Raw genomic sequence first — 18,045 nt, 5'->3', positions numbered from 1 at the left:
ATTCAGAAAAACAGCCAAGCTGAGGGCTGCTGTGAAGCTCCAAGGTGAGCAAATCTGCCAATAAGCGCAAGACCCACCAAGGCAGAGCAGGAACTTTGTCACACCATGTAATTATAAAATAAATCAATTGGAATATAAATATTGTCCTTACACTTCAGTGTATAGTCTATAGAGCAGTATAAACAAGTCATCGTATGAAATTTGTTTGTACTGACTTCGCTAGTGCTTTTTATGTAGACTATTATAAAACTAGGCAAATATCTAGATGAGTTCATGTACCCCCTGGAAGACCTCTATATGTACCCCTAGTTGAGAACCACTGGTCTATTGTGTTTTATAGTTTAGAATTACAGGGATTTTTCCCAAAAAGGAGTGATTATCCTCTTTGGCTAGAAAAAACAGAACTTCAGTGGGCCATCAGTCACAGAAGATCATTTTTGGCTAGACAGAATTCTGTTTTTACTGCATTGTGATCACTACTCTCCCATGCTATACAAGATCACAGATCATATCTACTGCAATAAATCAAGAATTATGGTTTTAGAATTTCTTTCCTATGGGGTATATTGTAATAAAAACATGTTTGCAGCTTAGATTAAACAACTGTTTATTATTCCTTTGAGCATTTTTCAAAATGTATTATAAACTGAATGAAAATGGTTTCCCTCTCTACTTAAGGGGCTTAATTCAACAGAAAGTGCATCTAGATGGCAGACAGATTTTTCCTAAAATGACCCCTAAATCAGCTTTTTTAAGTAGAATAATATAAAACAGAAATATCAAGATGATATAGGCCCATTTGTAAAGTTCAGTAGTAAACCTGTTTCTCTTTTACCAATCTAAATACATTTAACAAAATACAAGTATTGATTCAAACATCTTTTTTTATAATAATGTCGTTTCAACGCAGTACAACCTTTTTAGATCCTTCCAGCTGTTAAAAAGCCAAACAATGTTGTTTTCTTCCTTTTCCTGACAAGCTCTGACTAGCCTCTACAGGATCTGCTAGTTTGCATGAAAGCAAGTTCACTCTCAATCCGGTTCTCAAACTGGGTGACAAAACCAACTGTAAAAATAAAGAATTGTATTTTTTCTGCAAAACATTTCAAAACTTCTTGTTTTCAAAGTTATATACAATATCTCACGGCTAAATGAAGCATCTTGCTTATATGCCTATGAATGTCAAAGATAAATGCTTCCGTTTTATGGGAACCAGAGACTGCGTGGGCTAAGGAGGGGTATATGTTATAAAGAGTTGTGTTTAAGGAATGTTAAAGAAAAGTTTGAAGCCAGATTACAGTAGCTCTATAAGAGGCGATTTTATAAAAAAGGGAGTACTGTACAGTGCACAGTAAAGTGTATGATTTAAAAAAAATCAGGAATGTTGCATCAAAGCAGAAAATGTTTTAACAATTCACTTCTCCGGCCGCGTGGGTCTGTATTACTGTTGCCATTCCCAAGATAGCTAGAGACTCTAGATCATATTCCCTTCCCCAAAGGCAAAGCCATATTGTTGTTTTAAAAAACGTTTTAATTTACATAATTAAATATGAAAGGTAATATTTACGCAATCCTGGACACTGTACGATATAATCAAATATGTAACTTGGTCCCTGATCCTACAAACATACACATGCTTGAGCTTATGCACATGAGTAGTCCTAATTAAGTCAATGGTACTAATATGTTTACAGTTAAGCACATGCATAACTCTTTACAAGACCAGGGCCCTAGTCAGTAATGGCCAGATTCTGCAGGCCTCACTCAGATTTTGCCTGAGTAAGGCCTACAGAAATAGCCATCCTGCTGTCAAAACCCAATAGTGAGGACATTTATTTTCTAGTAATAATTAAAACAAATATTTGTATATAAATTCATACACTGTTTAACGGTCAACAAGTATACCAGGTGACTGTCTTATAACTGTTTTTCATCATTTTATTTTAATTAAAAAAATCCTCTCTCTAACTGACACTAACAATTGGTTTACTTGTTTAGTGAAAACACTACATACTTACTTTAAAATAAATTTTGCTTCGTTCCAGAAGAAGGTGCCATTTTAATGCTGTCTTCTGCTCTTCTGTCAGAGTGAGGAACTCATGGACCTATTGAAATGATCAAACAACACACTTATTTCTGAAACACATAAAAATATACATGTGAGTGAAAATCACTTTCAGAAGATATTAGAATGACCACAAACCTAATGTCCTCAAAGGAAAATGTAAAACTCATTTCTTCAGTCTAATGTTCCAACAATTGTACCTCACCAAAAAAAATGAGCAAACAAACGCTTCCCACCAACTGGTGGATGGAAAGAGAGATAAGTTGTTCATTTTAATAAACCTGTAAAGCTATCAAATATCACAGAGATGCATGTTTTATAAATACGTACACATATTGACTAGAATAAACCGCTTAGTGTTCAGGGAGGCAGATTAATGGAAATATCAATTATGTCTCCAGGAAAGTGTAATTTTTAAAATGAAAAAATAGGGATTTTCTGTTGAATCTCTTTTAATCAAAGTAAGGTTTTAAGAGAATGGGCACCGTTATAAATTCTTAAATAAATTTAAACATGATTCCTTCTTTCTAGGCACTTGTTAGTTCCTAGTCTTTGACAGGTGCAGTAGCTATACAGTAGAATCTCAGAGTTATGAACCAGAGCTAAAACTGACCATTCAACCACACACATTATTTGGAATCAGAAGTACACAATCAGACAGCAGAGATTTAAAAAAAAAAAAACAAAAAAAAACCTAATACAGTACAGCACTGTGTTACATGTAAACTACTAAAAAATAAAGGGAAAACAGCATTTTTCTTCTGCATAGTAAAGTTTCAAAGCTGTTTAAGTTAATGTTCAGTTATAAATGTTTGAAAGAACCATCATAACGTTTTGTTCAGTTACAAACCTTTCCTGAGGTGTTCGTAACTCCGAGGTTCTACTGGGTAAGGAGTACAAACATAATATAGCAACAGTAGTAATTTTTGGCTTGCTTCACACAGCTGGAACTTCACACTATTAGATCAGATCAAGCAGGGGAAACTGATTTCTATTATTTACCGTGCAGCTTAATGTTTCCTCAGCTACAACATCTGAGAGGTAACATGAACGTAGAGTGCCTGTATGATCTGTAAGATCAACTAGTAAATCAAAACTGGTAAAAACAGACTTAGCATCTGAAGAGATGTCACTGCAGAAAGTGCATGTGTTTGACATTTCATTGACCACATAGTGGCACCCTGAACTGCAAGGAACAGGAAAAGACAAAGTATCAACTACAACAGGTATACAGTTATTTATTGTCAATCTGAAATTGTTCCCTAGACCCCCTGACCTTCCTCCAAGCCCACCCCTCCAATGGACTCTTCCTTCCAGCCAGAGTCCTTCATCTTTTACACTCATATAGAGTGAAACTGGCCCTTACTCTCCTCTCTCCCCTCAAAGGCTAGAGAGGGCAGGCCCTATCTCTAATAATCTCTGACAAACTACTACATCTGAAACCCTCCATTCTAACGAGACCCGATTCCCCCCCCCCCGTCCCCCGCAGAGCAGTTTCATTTTACTTTCCTGAAACTAGGCTAAACATTGTTTGATCTCAGTTGTGCTGGGGTAAAGGAGAGGAGGGCAAAGGTCTTTTTATATAAATTTAAAATATAAACAGTTGCTTACCACCTGTTTCGTATAATTTTAGATGAATCTGTGTCAATGTTCAATGTAGAAATATAAGCGTAAATAATACCATAGACTGGTTCAGGCTTTCCCTCATTCTGCAAAGCTTTTACCTTTAACTGCTCCACAGTATAAATGTCAACTATAGTCTGCACTAAAGTTGAAAGAAAAATGTTAAATATGTCCAAGAAAACACCACTAAATAATAATAATAAAAAAAGGATTAAGTTCAAAAAGGAATATTGGGCCTGATCTAAAGCACATTTGAAATCAACAGAGACTTCCATTGACCTTAAGGGTTTTGGATCAAGCTCATAATTAATATATAAAAAAGTTAGGTATTTTCTTTATTGAATGTCTCAGAAGTAAGAGCTCCAACCCAGAGAAGATAAGTTTTACTCTAAAACATTTTCAAATAAAAATTTGTCCTGTTTTAATTTATTGTGAGCTTCCTTTTCTAAATAAATTAATAAATAGGTATTTTATATGCAATAGTTTGCCCTTTCTTTTTCTTATTTATTCCGTTTAGGTCTCTTGCCGCAAGGCCAGTGCATTTCCAAGAATAGTACCGTCAAACTGTTTGCAAGTAAGCATAGCCAACCACATTTGAGGTACACAACATTGTCAGACAATTTGTAAAACAGCTCAGTAATGGTCAGGTCCTGAAAGTCTTAAACAGGTGAAATTTTCCATTGAAGTCAGTAAGTTTTACCGCTATAAAAAAGCTTCAGGAACAGGCCCAAAAAGCAAATGACAGTACTACACAACCGAGTTACATTAAATCAAAGGAATATCTGGAGGAATGCTTACAATTTATGGATTCTTTTAACTGAGCCTCAGTTATATCATCCAAAGCTCCCGTTGCTGCACTTTCTTTTATGAAGTTGAAAAGAATATTCGCTTCTGGTGTGTCTTGAAAATATAAAATAAAAATTAGCTATGAATAAATGTTCCCTGCAAAAAATGACAAGCACAATGTCTGAATTCTGAAATTATTGCTATTTTTATTCTGGTAGCAGCAAGGCCACATCAGTCTGCAGTGAGCAAAACAATGCTTCTCTCTTTCATTCTCCAACCATTAATACATATATGGGATGCACAAAGGAAGCGTAGATGGAGGTGCAGCAGAGAAACCAGAAATTATTGTTCACTCGGCACCTGATTGCCCCTTCCTGCAAGAGGGGAAAAATACTCTTAAAAATACGAGCACAATGCTGCAGTACCAATGCCATATTATCTCACTAACACAAGGACAAAGGCCTAGGAGGAGTGGGAGGACCACTTAGGCCAGGGAGTCAAAGTAAAACAGGCCCAACCCTTCCACGCAGATCTGCCCAACAGAGATTCCCCTGTGCACCATCCAGGCACCCCACTTTTCCCTGGCATCAGGAGCAGCTCCAAGGTTGTACTGCCATTCTCTCTCCTGCCATAGCTACACCTCTTTATGGAGTTCCTGTCACAGTGAAGGAACTAAGCATCTATATATGTGCCAAATGTCCAGAGACTGTGGGGCACATTCAATAGGAAGTAAACTGTGTTTAGCAGCTCTTGTCTGACTTTGTCCTCTCTCCACTCCCCAAAATCTAGAGTCCCCAACATATGATGTTCACACAAGGGTCTTCCACAGACTCGAGTGAACTAACTGGGAGCCCTGCTGCTGATCTGACGTTCTCCTGCACAGACACTGACTCAGCTCAGATCTTCACACGTTCACTCCTTCCACCCTACTCACACAATGGAATGAGAACATCTGGCCCTCAGAAACGATGCAACTGTTAATTTTACAAAACAAGTGCAATGTTATTTACAGGAGATACAAAGCCTTAGAGAATGCTTCCAACTGGTGAAGATGACTCACTGTGTGGGCAGCTAGTGTTAGATCAGGCCATTCTTTTCTTAGTTAAAATTAAATTTTCATATGTAATATGAAAACAGATAAATTATGAATACACTGGGCCAAATTCTGCACTCATATGCTCACATTCATTGCTCACTGAAATCAGAGATGCATGTGAGAATCTGAGGGCTGAATTTGACCCATGAACTCTACCTATTATCCTAAAAGTTATTTTTACTGGGTTTGCATTTCGTACCCAATAAAGGAAGAAAAAAATATTCATGTCACAATGCTTAATAGGAGACTCAGCTAAGTTTTAACTACTGATTGGACAGTTGTGCTAAATACTACAATACTAGGTGTTCTAGAAAAACCATCAATAGGTGAGAGAGACAGAAATTAGCGATTGTATGTGGTGACATTTTTCTTCAGCTAAACCTTCAAAATTTGTTTTAAATTCTCATGCAAGCTAAATTTGAACCAAAAAGTTAACACTTTCACTTGAAGTATTTATCTACAATATGTGGGCTTTAAAAATCTCTTACCTGGATTAGTTGTAAAAATGGTTTTTGATATAACAGTTGCAGTCATGCAGTTCCTAAATTTGTCAAAATTTATTCTCAGCTCTGATGCAAATATTACTGTGCACAAAAACATAATTCTTTGTTATTTTAAATAAGTATCACACTAAAGATAAAAAACAGCAGCAGAAATCTTTCACAAAAACATAGAAAAGGGATACCTGTTTCTCGTGGCATCCAACTTTGTGCAAGCTGGATAGATTCATTATCCCAACTAAATAAAAAAAATCTCTGTTTATTTAATAGCGAAAGCATTGGGAACATGGGTGACAAAACATGAAAAATAGTAGGTGTAAGCCTTTATGCCATTAAGGAGCATTAATTCCCCTCATCCTTCCCCAAAATATTAAACAAAGATCTAATTATAGGTTAAAATGGTCAGAATGACCCCAATCCAGCCTTTAATTGTACATGAACACTTCTGTGTGCATACCATTATTTGTATATGCAAACTACTGGGTTTATACAACCTGTATTTGTATGCCATGTGCACAAGCACAAATGCTTTTGGGTGTACAAATTATATCACCTGTACACCCAAATGGTTATGCAAACACAATTATGGGCACATTTTGAAAATGTAGCCCACCAAGGAACTACAAAACTTTCCTATGTTATCTCTAAGTGCTTGTTTTCATTTTAATCCCATTTTACCCTAACTCTACTTCCCATTATTAACTCTGCTTTAGTCTTTTATCATCTTTTATATTCCCTTTTTAACTGTTTGGTTTGTGGAGGGAATGCACTGCACTTACAGCTATTTTTAAATGGCAAGTGCTGTATAAATGCATATCTAATAGTATGTTTACTTGATATTTGCTAGGAGATTTAATTATAAAACAGTTTACCTGTGAATGTGATGATAGGCACGTATAAGTACATTCATGCAAAGGTAGACCTATGTTTGGGGGCAAACAGTACATCTCTTTGCATAAATAAAATGTCTATTGGTCTGATTGGCAACAGTTTCTTTATTATTCCATACCACTGATGACCTTTCATAATTTATTTGTAGCTCAGCTTCACTCTGACACTCTTGAGCTGTAAGTTTGTCAATAACTCCTAGAAATTGATAACCTATCCAAGGTCACGATCAGATATCCTTTATATGTAATATTGTTTAATGGATACTGCTGCCATGTAATAAATACTGCTGCCTCATCAGAGTGGCCACCCAATTAATAATGTATTTCAATTAACTAACTACAAGATTATGGCAGTATTTGCTACATTCAATTTATTCTCTCTGTATCTACCCAGGCTTTAATTTGTGCATTTGAATAATGATTTAGTACATAATTTACCAGATCATTGCAAAGGACAACTCTGTTTCATCATACAGCTTTACTTCACACCTCTGACCTTTCCTTTTGTCTGAAGTGGTAAAGTACTTTGGCTCCCCAACCTTGAAAAGAAAAATATTACTATTCACCTAAAATATATAGAAGAATTAAAAAGAATCAAGCTAGAAAGGAAGAGTCAAAATGATTAAAATATATAAAAAATAACAGGCAAGAATACAGAATGAGTTTGCATCCCTGACTGTCTTAGCTAATAGCCACTGATAGCCTACCCTCCATGAACTTATCTAATTCTTTTTTGAACCCAGTTATAGTTTGGCCTTCACAACATCCCCTGGCAACAAGTTTCACAGGTTGACTGTGTGTTCTGTGAAGAAGCAGAGTTTGACAGTGTTGTCTTTAACCCCCAGAGAAAACCCCCAGTTTTATTTCATAAAAACTGAATGAGTTATATATGTGAAGGTATCCATGAACACTCTGGTTTACTTTGAAAGAAATGTTGATTTCCAGATATGCATATTTTCTATGCATGTGCTGAGATGATCCCAAAAAAGTGTGTGATTTGGAAGGTTTCCATTCTCATAAATCTTCACTGAAATCACCTATACAAAACCTACTTACTGAAAGTACCAGGATTTGGCCTAGCATATACACTTGAATGTATTTCAGAAAAGCAGGATTGGTGTTCATAGACAGACCATCAGTACAGTAGTTGCAATAAATTCCTGAACATATCTGGGGCGCTTTTGTGATCTCAAATATGCAGGTATACCTTGTGTTCTCAAACCTCTTGATATTATATTTGCAACGTAGATCTTTTAAGCGACAGTATGTGCTGGTGTGTGCCTGCAATTAGAGCTTTACACAACCCAAAGAAGTCCTAGCATCCCAAAACTTAAATATTACATTTATTAACTAATTTTACAATCTAATTTTTACTTTATAAAAGTGGACTTGTATGTATGATATGAACACTGAAATAAGTTATCCCCTTGTATTTTTGTATCAGATAAAGCAACATATTATATACATCAATCCTTGTTTCATTTTCTTATGAATATTAAAAAATAATGTCACTTGTTACCCTTACTTTGTATTAACTCAATCCATATGATTGCAGACCAAGACAAAAGAAAATAATTGCTTCAGGCAGCCATGACCCTGTAAATCTAAATCTACACTGACATCAATCAGGGCTTCAGCAGAAAAAAAAAAAAACCCTCTTCATTTTATTGTAGCACTTCTAACTTACCGACTTCACTGCGGCAAGCACATTAATGATTCTTCCATCAAGGCTTTGCCCATTTGCAACAATGTCACCCAGAGAATAGTAATCGTGAGGATCCTTTACAGGTAGATGCAACAGGGAAAGCAGCTTGGTGTCCACTTCATAGCAGCAACAAATTTTGACCACTGAATGGGTCTCACTGAGCAATAATTTGTAGCAGCTAAATTGAATACATAAAAAGTGTTTCACACATCACCAGTACACTATCCTGTGAAAAGTTACATCAGTTCATAGCGAACTATGTCAGCTGATTTTTTTTTGATAGGATTATTACTGAGGATGATAAAAGGTTAGGAAATGCAAATTGTTACATCTTGATAACAACATGTCAGTTCTTCGTCCTCAGGAAAAATGACATGATTATGTTACGCTTCATAGATATTTACTACCAAGAAGTCAACATGCATTATTAACAGTGTAAAACATAAATCCAGCACTCTTTCAGCACTTCACAAGTAGTTTTTATTTTGTGATATATATACTCCATGTAATGAAACATTTAAAAAGTGCTTTACAAAGTGTTAAATTACATACTGTTAGGGTAGCAGCTCAGTGACAATGTCTATAGTACTTAGATTGTAAACTTTTTGGGACAAATACCAGTAATACAACTACTACTAAAACACACACACACACACACACACACACACACACGCCAGGATAAAGGAGTTCCCTCTCCACAGATTCAAATGCCTGAAGAATATATGAGAAAAGGAAAAGATCCTTGCTTTTCCTTCTCAAACAAACAACCCTCAATCGATATCCCATGCTGGAATTTGGGTAGATAAGGTTTGATTCAGTTGTTCAACATCTGTGACAAACTCAGGTCTGAGTGAGGACTTACAGGGCTAGTTAATCTCATTGTGCCATCCCAAAATTTCAGATACCTTTCACAAAGTTAACTGAAACCAAAATAATGGTGACACCATGTAAACTATTTTTAAAAAATAATGCTATATTGTACTAAACTGTCTTCCAGCTAAAGACATGCAAATGGATTTTGACAGGATTAAACATCTTTCCATAAAATTATTCAGTGTTTAATTAAACACAATGAGGCACAGTCATCCTTGGAATAAATTCAATTAACTTCAACATACTTTACTGCAGACATAATGTAAGTCAGGCTTAGCTACTGAGGATCTTTACTATATTACTACAAAAGCCAAAGGTCCACATCATGACTAAATATATTTTTCTTGTAAGTCTGTTTGGCAGACTATATGACTATATATTGTTCAGGACACACAAGTGAATGAGGACAGACACATGGATACATTTTAAACAGCAGGCCACAACTTTATTAAAATGTAACATCACTATCTGCCCCGTTTCCCCATAACAGGCATGTGAAGTGGGTCCAGTGTGGGTTTTATAGGGCAATTACCATAAAGCTCACAACTCTCAGGGTATACTTTTCACTGCCTACCCCAAGGATTCAACTTGCTCTTCTGAATCCTCTCACCTTTCCCCCTGCAAAGAGGATAGAGGGTCCCAAAGAGGGACCCCATTCTGCAGGGACTTCAGGTCTCCCTTTTTTCCCCACAGATCTAGGATCCACCAGCAAAATCCTACATCTCTGATATTCTGGTTGCTGGCTGTTTGGTCTTTTATCCACATTGGACACTGGCCATAAATTGTGATGATGAACATTCATAAAGTTCCTCACATGAAATTCCTAAATTCTATACCTATTTAACATAATTGTGTCTCCTGGACAATATGAGGAAGGAAGGGACCAAAAAAAAACAAAAAACAAAAACCAGGCCACAGCCAATGTGTCCCTGATGGAAAAAATTCCTTCCTGATCACTTAAACAGTGATCGGTTAGACCCAGAGCAACCTAAAAACATAGTTCCTATATAACATGACAACAGGGAGAGGGGGTGGGTTCAGCTAAAAATAGACAAGAGGCTTGTAAAGCACCTAGGCCATGGTTTAAGTAAATGACTGGGGGAAGCAATAGCCAATCTCTCTAGCTGGCCAATGGGCAGCAGAGCACTCAGTACCCCAGTACACACCCACTTTTAACAAAGTTGTCCAGCTCCTTACAGGTCCAATCAAGTATCCCAGCCATTAAATCGGTGGTGGTAGGGTATGGAGGAAAGCATGGATGCATGAAATTAATCTTGCAATTTTCCAAGGGAAAATTGCCTTATAATAACTGTGTAGTCTGACAATTATAGACAATATTAATCATGATCATTCCACAAAAGAAGCTGGAAGTCTACTTTAAATTTACCTAGGAGTTGTGGGATTGAATTTTTCTTCCTTTTCTAGCTCCTTTGTTTGTACTAAAGGATTTTCAATTGTCACTGAAATGAAATATAACATTGAAAAGTAATATTAAATTATTTTAAAAGGAAGAGTACAGATATGTACAGATAAATGTATCTGGGCAATTATTTATTTGTTCTAGGTTAGATTGCAAAAATTGACAGTTATTACAAATAATTTAAAAGTGCTTTAAGAGTGAAATTCTCACCTGTGCAGAGGGGTCACACAAGGACAATATACTATGTCTCACTTAAGCCCTCAAAATATAGCTTATGTGGAACTAAAGTGGTGCACAGTCCTTGTGCAGGCTTTTTTTCACCCTGTAGGCCTGATCCAAAGACCACTGAACACAATGGGACTCTTTCTACTGATTTCAAGAGACGTTGGCACAGGACAAATAAATCAACAGCTGTAGGGATTTTTTTAGCGGATTGTGTTGGGGATTTTTTTGGTGGAGGGGAGGGGTTGTGTCTAGTCATTTAAAAAATTATAACTGTCATAAAGAAGTAAGCAAAAATGCTAAATTTATCTTAACACACAATTCACTTTTAATGATTAATAATAATTGAGCACAATATTAAAATGTGGATCCATTAACTATGGATGGGTTCTGAGTGGCAATATTCAGTGTTTATATCTGTGGGAGGGGCGCTGTTGACAACTGTTGTAGCTTTGACTTTAAATTCTAAAAGGTTTACTCCCTCTTCCTCTATACTTATATAACTGAACAATTTGTTTCCAATTAAATTGTTCTCATAATCATCAGAGGAAAATATAGTAAAACCGCAAATGCATAACACTGATTTACAGGAAAAAAAATATTCAAACAGAAATATGTTAGGAGTAAACTCCAACTCACCACAGTCACCTACTCTAAAACTTTCTGAAAGTGACCTAACATACTCCTCTCTGCCCCAAGAATTTACATTTATAAAGTAAGCTGGTGAATCTCGAATGGTAAAACTGAAAGTGTATCTCTCAGATCCAATGTCTAAAAAGAGAAACAATGCTTTTAATGTCAAATATGCATCAAAACATGTCAATTTAATCTGATATTAGTATTATTATACTTGACCAGATTTTGCCATAACTTTTATTTAAAGTGTTAAATAAGTTAGTGTACAGAAATTTGGTAAATACCACTAGAGGTCAGCAGATTTTTTAATTATGAAATTTGGTGTTCATGAATGGGAGCTGTCTGGCACCAATAAATACTATGGTTCAAACAGATGCTGTGCAAGTCTCCCCACACTACTTTGGCAAAGCACTTGTCATCCAACTTTTAATGGAGTATTATATTCTGTAACATCACATTTAGGAGTGTAATTCAGTAGATATGCACCAAAAATGTAATGTGTACATCAGAGAAAGATTTAAGATCAGTCAACTATAAAAATATATAGCAGTGCAAAATGATAAAGCAACACTAAACAGAGAACATATTGAGCTAACTTCTCTTTGGTATAGCTCCACAGCAGCCAACAGATAAGAGAATTTGGCTTACAGCAACCTCCCCAGGAATAAAACTGGCATGAAGAAGTGTAGCTATGAGGCAAAAAAAGCTCATGGGTTGAGATCCTCACCTCTGCTCCAACCCCTTTACACTGCTCAAATGGGCTGGAGCACTGATTCCCCCAGGGCAGGCAAACAGCCTTAAGGCTGCCTCTGGAGGACCTGTTCGCAAACCCTTGCAAAGACCCACATGCCTGGGGACAGAAGGGACTCATTGCAGGGCAGGGTCAAAGCTCTGCAGAGATTCCAGGCAGCAATGCAGCCAATAGGGTAGTCTGGAGAAGCCACCGTAACTTAGTTATACCAGGGGCCTCTCCAGCGCTTGGAACAGTCAAGTATCAGGAGGGAGCAAAGATGACAAAAAGCCACCTTCACTCCCTCCTCCTGCCGGGCTGCAATTTCTTTGCTGAATACAGAATCCCATCCATGAAGCTGTCTTTGGATCATGCTGCACTGTAACATTTGTTATTTGTAAGTTTTCAATAAAAACTGTATGGTGATCCACACACAGCAAGAACAATTCTGATTACAATTACATGAACACATATCTTAGTATGTATTGTGAACCACTGAATTTAAAAGTTATGCAGATACTTTCCTAGAGAGGATTCTTCTCCTTGGGAGTGCCAGCAGCAGGACTGAGCATTGAATGTCAGGGAGACTGAAGTATCCTCTCTCCCTGAAGGCATTTCCTAACAATATCTGTGCCATACCTGTTCTCTGGATAAACAGACAACCTCACTCTTCAGGGCTGTCAGTTTGGTACCTTTCAATTCCAATAAATTACATACAAAATACTGTTTTCATACAATTTAAAAGATATACAGTCTATGAATCTGTGCCATTGAGATCCAAACAGCCCTATTTGCTTCACTCTTCAAATACATCCTTGACGCTTCTATTAAGACAAAGAATTAACATAAAAAACAGCAACATTTCTGGAATGTTCTCAATTAGAAAGGGGCCAAAATTGGCATCATCCCCCCCCCATGCCCTGAGGTGGGGTTAGGAACTATGGATCTCAAGCACCTCTGCTTTGGGGTTTTGGAAAACAAAACTGATGAGACTTTTGCCAAGTTAATGCTGTTCCTTCTGTCTCCGAAAAAATAAGCTTGATCTTTTCTATTTTTTTAAACACAAAGAAAACTAAATATTTTTTGTTTTACTCATACAAGCCAAAGTTACACCACATGAGAAACTGAAATTAAAAAAAAGAACTCTACTTTTTCGGTCTGGAAAACCTTTGACATCTGTTTTCCCAATAACTACACCGATTATACTCTGAAAAACAAAAAACATTATAGAATACAAATATTAAACACAGGTGCATATGATAAATTAGATTTCATGGACTTGTTATGCTCTGATGATAATAAACATACAGTATTATTGACTGATAACCATTTTAATGTATTTATTCCACGGTGCCATATCAACTAATGGCTTAAGCAGAAACATTCAGGTTTTATAAGAAAAAAAAGTAGAAACTAGTACAAAATGGTAAAAGAGGCCGAAACATTTGCCTGGGTAAAAAGCTGTGGGAAGAAAAAAGGTTACCTAAAAATGTCTATAATTTTGGCAGTCTTCCCCTCAGATAGGCAGGGATAGATGGACTATGTTGTGGGCATGGTACGTGGCTCCCCAAAGTGTACTGAGCCAAGATCTGCTTAAATTCACAATGGAGAGAGACCCTGTGGCTTTCAGCCTCATTGTTATTATTTATATTACTGTAGCAGTCATTGACCAGGATCCCACTTGTGCTAGGTGCTGTACAAACACAAAAAATGGTCCCTGCCCTAAAGCATTTACAATCCAAGTATAAAAAAAGACAACGGATAGATACAGGCAAATGGGGAGTATACAAGGAAAGAATCCACATTGGTCAGCATGGTAAGCCGTGGTATTAGCACACAAGCAGCCTAACCATGGTCAAGTTTTTTGTGGGCATCACAGAAAAGGAGGTTTTGGAAGCAGGATTATGAGGTAGCTTTGCAGATGGTTATGCAGACTGCCTACCAAGGGTGAAAGACAGCATGGGAAAAAGCACAAAGGTGGTTGTTTGAAAAATTTAACAAGTGGGCAATGGAGCCTGGCATTGTGGGCTGACCGGAACCAGGAGTCAGCATCTCAATAGTGGATGAGAGGTGGTAAATTGAAGAGGATAGGGTGTGAAGGGCCTAAAAAGTGAAGAATGTCAAGCTGCCTACCGCTTCTGCAATCTTAGCATCACCAGTTTAGTTCCCACTAGTTGACACACTGCCATTAGATCTCTAGGACCATTCCAGTGGTCACAGAGCATGTATCATTTATATTTGCATTTTGGAATGGACAACATCTCTGCATAGCGCTTGCACTTACATTCAATGGATGTCCTGCAATTTTGTTGTTCCAACAACAAATGGAATATACGACCCAGTTAATTGGTATTTGCAAATGTAACAATTTAGTGGTCAATATAGGTTGAATTCTGCACTAATTTACAACCTCATGCTAGTCACCTATTTTTCTGGAAGTACACAGGGTAGGTCTGCTCAGAACCTAAGCCCATGTTTATAGTTTACTTTCAATCACTAGGTGGAGCACGGTAACTGTCCTATCCTATAGTTATTTAAAGGATTTCATTAAAAGCATGTGTTTAATACAGTGTAACTTCCTTGAGGTCTTCAACACTTTCTTTCATAAAGCATTTTCTATCAATCCACATAACATAGTTTAGTTTTTTTAAGCCAGGCTGGATGGCAATTAAATGAGCTTGCAACACATCCTGTATGTCATTGCTGGTAACAGGGAGTTAGTTCTTGGAATCTGAACAAGTGATTTAATGTCTTCTTAAAAACTTTAACCTGAAGTATAATTAATTTCAGCCTTTCCTAACAAAATAAAATTACACTACAGTAAACTAAAAACTAATTTTAACTAATTAAAATACGTACTCATTAGTTTAACATGTTAAACATGTATTGATAGATTTATTGTTTTTTAAATTATCTGCCCATCAAAAGCTAATTATAGAGTCAGGTTTAATTTGTAGTAATCGGATGTTTCTCAGATGAAAACAATTTGCTGCGCTCAAAAGTTACAATTTTGCTTTTAAAAGAGAATATATTTTAACTGAACTGGTGGATCAGTTTATTTGTGAGTGATGACAAATGACAAAGACTTGAATGCATTTTGCTGGGACAGGAAGAATTTATGAAAAGTTGAAAAATGTCAGCACAAAGTACCGAGGTGTGTGTAAAAAAATCTCATCTGGTTCAGTTCCTTTTGTGATTACCCAGCTTTCATTATTTAAAATAGACAAGAACACCAGACTAAATTGTCCTCTCCCATAGAAAAGCTGTGGCAACAGGAAAAGTACTTGGAAAATTCCATGTGTTTTCAACTCTGTTTCAATATAGCCCAGAATATTAAAATCTAAACTTGAAAAGCAAAGAATGAAAATTAAATATATGCATTGGGATTTCCTATTTTGAGAATACAAAGTCAATGAGCTAAAATGCAAAGGACAGTTATGCTAGTGTATATATCATAGGCCTAATCTTGCAAGCTTTACTCTCATGAATACAGTAGTCTTGGTCCTCACTCAAAGTGTTAACAGTTAAATGATAGAAAATATAATATAGATATATACATTAATAAATCTAAACACGGATCATAGAACTAACAAGCCGTACTAAATTTCACTGCTTAGTGAAACTGCTTTTTGTTGCACCTCATTCCCCTTCCTTTTTCTGTATGGTATCTTAATGTATTCTGAGGCTGAGTCCTTATCTTCTTATAATCTATTAAGTGTCTAGACCATTTTTTGTTTTAAATAATTAAGAAATAATAATAAACAAACCCATTGGGTATATAATCTTGAAATCTTTACTCCCACTGATGTCAGTGAGAGTTTTGTCTGAATAAATAAGGACTTCAGAATTTGCCCAGTGGGACTACTTATTTGAGCAGACGTTGCAGGATCAGGCCCTGTGTCCATAACTTTTAGCCAGAGAATATCACACATCCCTGATGTGTTGTGACTACATAGTGTTGTCTCTGTATGTGTAATCACTAATTCACCATTCATTTAAAACGATACAAAGAGGTCTCTGATACTTCCAGATAATGAATTGCCCAGTCAATATCTATACTCACACTACCGATAAGAACAGCAGCAATTTTCATTTTCCTGGTGTGTACACAAAGAAGGTACAGTACTTTATATCTAATAATTATACTGACGCTCTGAGTTTCTAAATACATGTCAATTACATAATTTTGCAGTAATATAATATAGTCAGATACAATTTCATTTGAGAACAAAAGTGCGACGTTGCTGAGACTTACAGGGCGAGCCAGATTTGGATGCAGATCTGAAAGCGCAACAAAGTTCTGGGTTGAAATGGAGTAGGCCATTCTTTATCTGTAATTTGAGAAAACGAATTTAAATCTAAAAATCAAAACAAATCACTTTGAACTATTCATACTGAAATTGTTAATAGAAGTAATTTTCTTTAAGAAATTTATTTTGACATGAAGAAGTTTGGTAAACAGCACCTCTCTTCTGTAAAAGTTTTAAATGCATTTCAGGGCTTCTCAACTAACAGTTTTCTTACTGTCCATGTTTGTATACATAGTCATTAATTTCATTTTCCATCCACATTTCCCACAGATATTTTGGGGTTTTAGTACTGAATGACTCTCTTAGGCCCTGACCTTGCAAATACCCACACGGCTTTTCCTACATAGGTAGTCCCATTGAACTTAATGGGATTGCTCACATACATAAAGTTACTCAGATGCGTAAAGTGTTTCTAGAGTTGTGGCCTTAATTTGAAGTTATTATTAAATACATATTATTTTTAAAAAATGAAGGCCCTATTTCCTTAGGCTTATTCTGCAGCAGCATGTTCTACTTCTGGCAGTATGAAAAAGGATTTCTAAGGGATGTTCAGTGCTAGAACACACTTTTTTCTCATCCTCAATTTATTTATTTATTTATTTACTAGCGTTTTGAAATTAACAACAATGTAATTATTTTCAAGATTCAAATTTTGATTGTAAAGGGCCCACTCCTGGGAAATACTGAGCACCCAAGACTCCCAGTACTGGGAGTGTGCCAGTGTTGGGCTCTAAAGGCTTTGTTAGCCTGCCTGAATGCCTTTTGTAATTTCAGTGTTTCAATTCCAGGGCAGCTCCCTGAGGCATTTATTGATACTTTGCAAAGCAGTATCAGATTCCCTCTTTTTATATAAAGAGCCATCAAGATGTCTAATACATAATAAGACATATTATATGTACAAATAATAGAATAATTGTCAGCATTTTTCAGAAGTCAGACCTGTAAAGTCTGGAGACATCATCTTCTTACAACTCACAACAATTGATACTTTGTGAGAGCTTTTAGTTGTTTTATCCTGCACCACCACCATTATATCTTTCGTAGTCATTGGAAATCTCTCTCACTTTCCTTTTTCCAGATATTATATATTTATATATTACTTTTCCTTTGACAGCTCATATGAGTTTTTAAAGACATTTTGTTTGATAGTTAAGGTGAGACTGACGGCAGTAGGAGTTTTGCCTGGTCT

The 18,045-nt window shown here is 36.3% G+C and overlaps 1 protein-coding gene across 1 annotated transcript; it reads right to left on the bottom strand.

Annotated features, from left to right (window-relative positions):
* Positions 1-901: 901 nt before the first annotated feature.
* Positions 902-16,870, bottom strand: MEIOB (meiosis specific with OB-fold). The gene is made up of 13 exons (XM_073361371.2): positions 16,802-16,870; positions 13,696-13,753; positions 11,820-11,951; positions 10,926-10,998; positions 8,648-8,843; positions 7,399-7,499; positions 6,256-6,308; positions 6,059-6,154; positions 4,487-4,588; positions 3,677-3,830; positions 3,068-3,251; positions 2,019-2,105; positions 902-1,066 (listed from the first exon to the last, which is right to left on the bottom strand). Exons 1-13 carry the CDS (start codon positions 16,868-16,870, stop codon positions 938-940), a joined length of 1,434 nt encoding a protein of 477 aa, XP_073217472.1. The 3' UTR covers positions 902-937.
* Positions 16,871-18,045: the final 1,175 nt, after the last annotated feature.

The sequence above is a fragment of the Lepidochelys kempii genome, chromosome 10 (genome assembly GCF_965140285.1).
Source record: "Lepidochelys kempii isolate rLepKem1 chromosome 10, rLepKem1.hap1, whole genome shotgun sequence".
NCBI classification, from domain to species: domain Eukaryota; kingdom Metazoa; phylum Chordata; order Testudines; family Cheloniidae; genus Lepidochelys; species Lepidochelys kempii.
The sequence above is the reverse complement of the archived record's forward strand: the minus strand, read 5'-3'. Positions and strand labels throughout refer to the sequence as shown.

Bases quoted from the DNA above. Each gene is read 5' to 3' on its own strand.
- MEIOB (XM_073361371.2), bottom strand. From the start codon at position 16,870: ATGGCCTACTCCATTTCAACCCAGAACTTTGTTGCGCTTTCAGATCTG. The intron at 4,589-6,058 runs GTAAGAGATTTT...TATATTTTCAAG, and splicing joins CATTTTTACAACTAATCCAG to ACACACCAGAAGCGAATATT. The intron at 3,831-4,486 runs GTAAGCATTCCT...TTTCAACTTTAG, and splicing joins GTTAAAAGAATCCATAAATT to TGCAGACTATAGTTGACATT.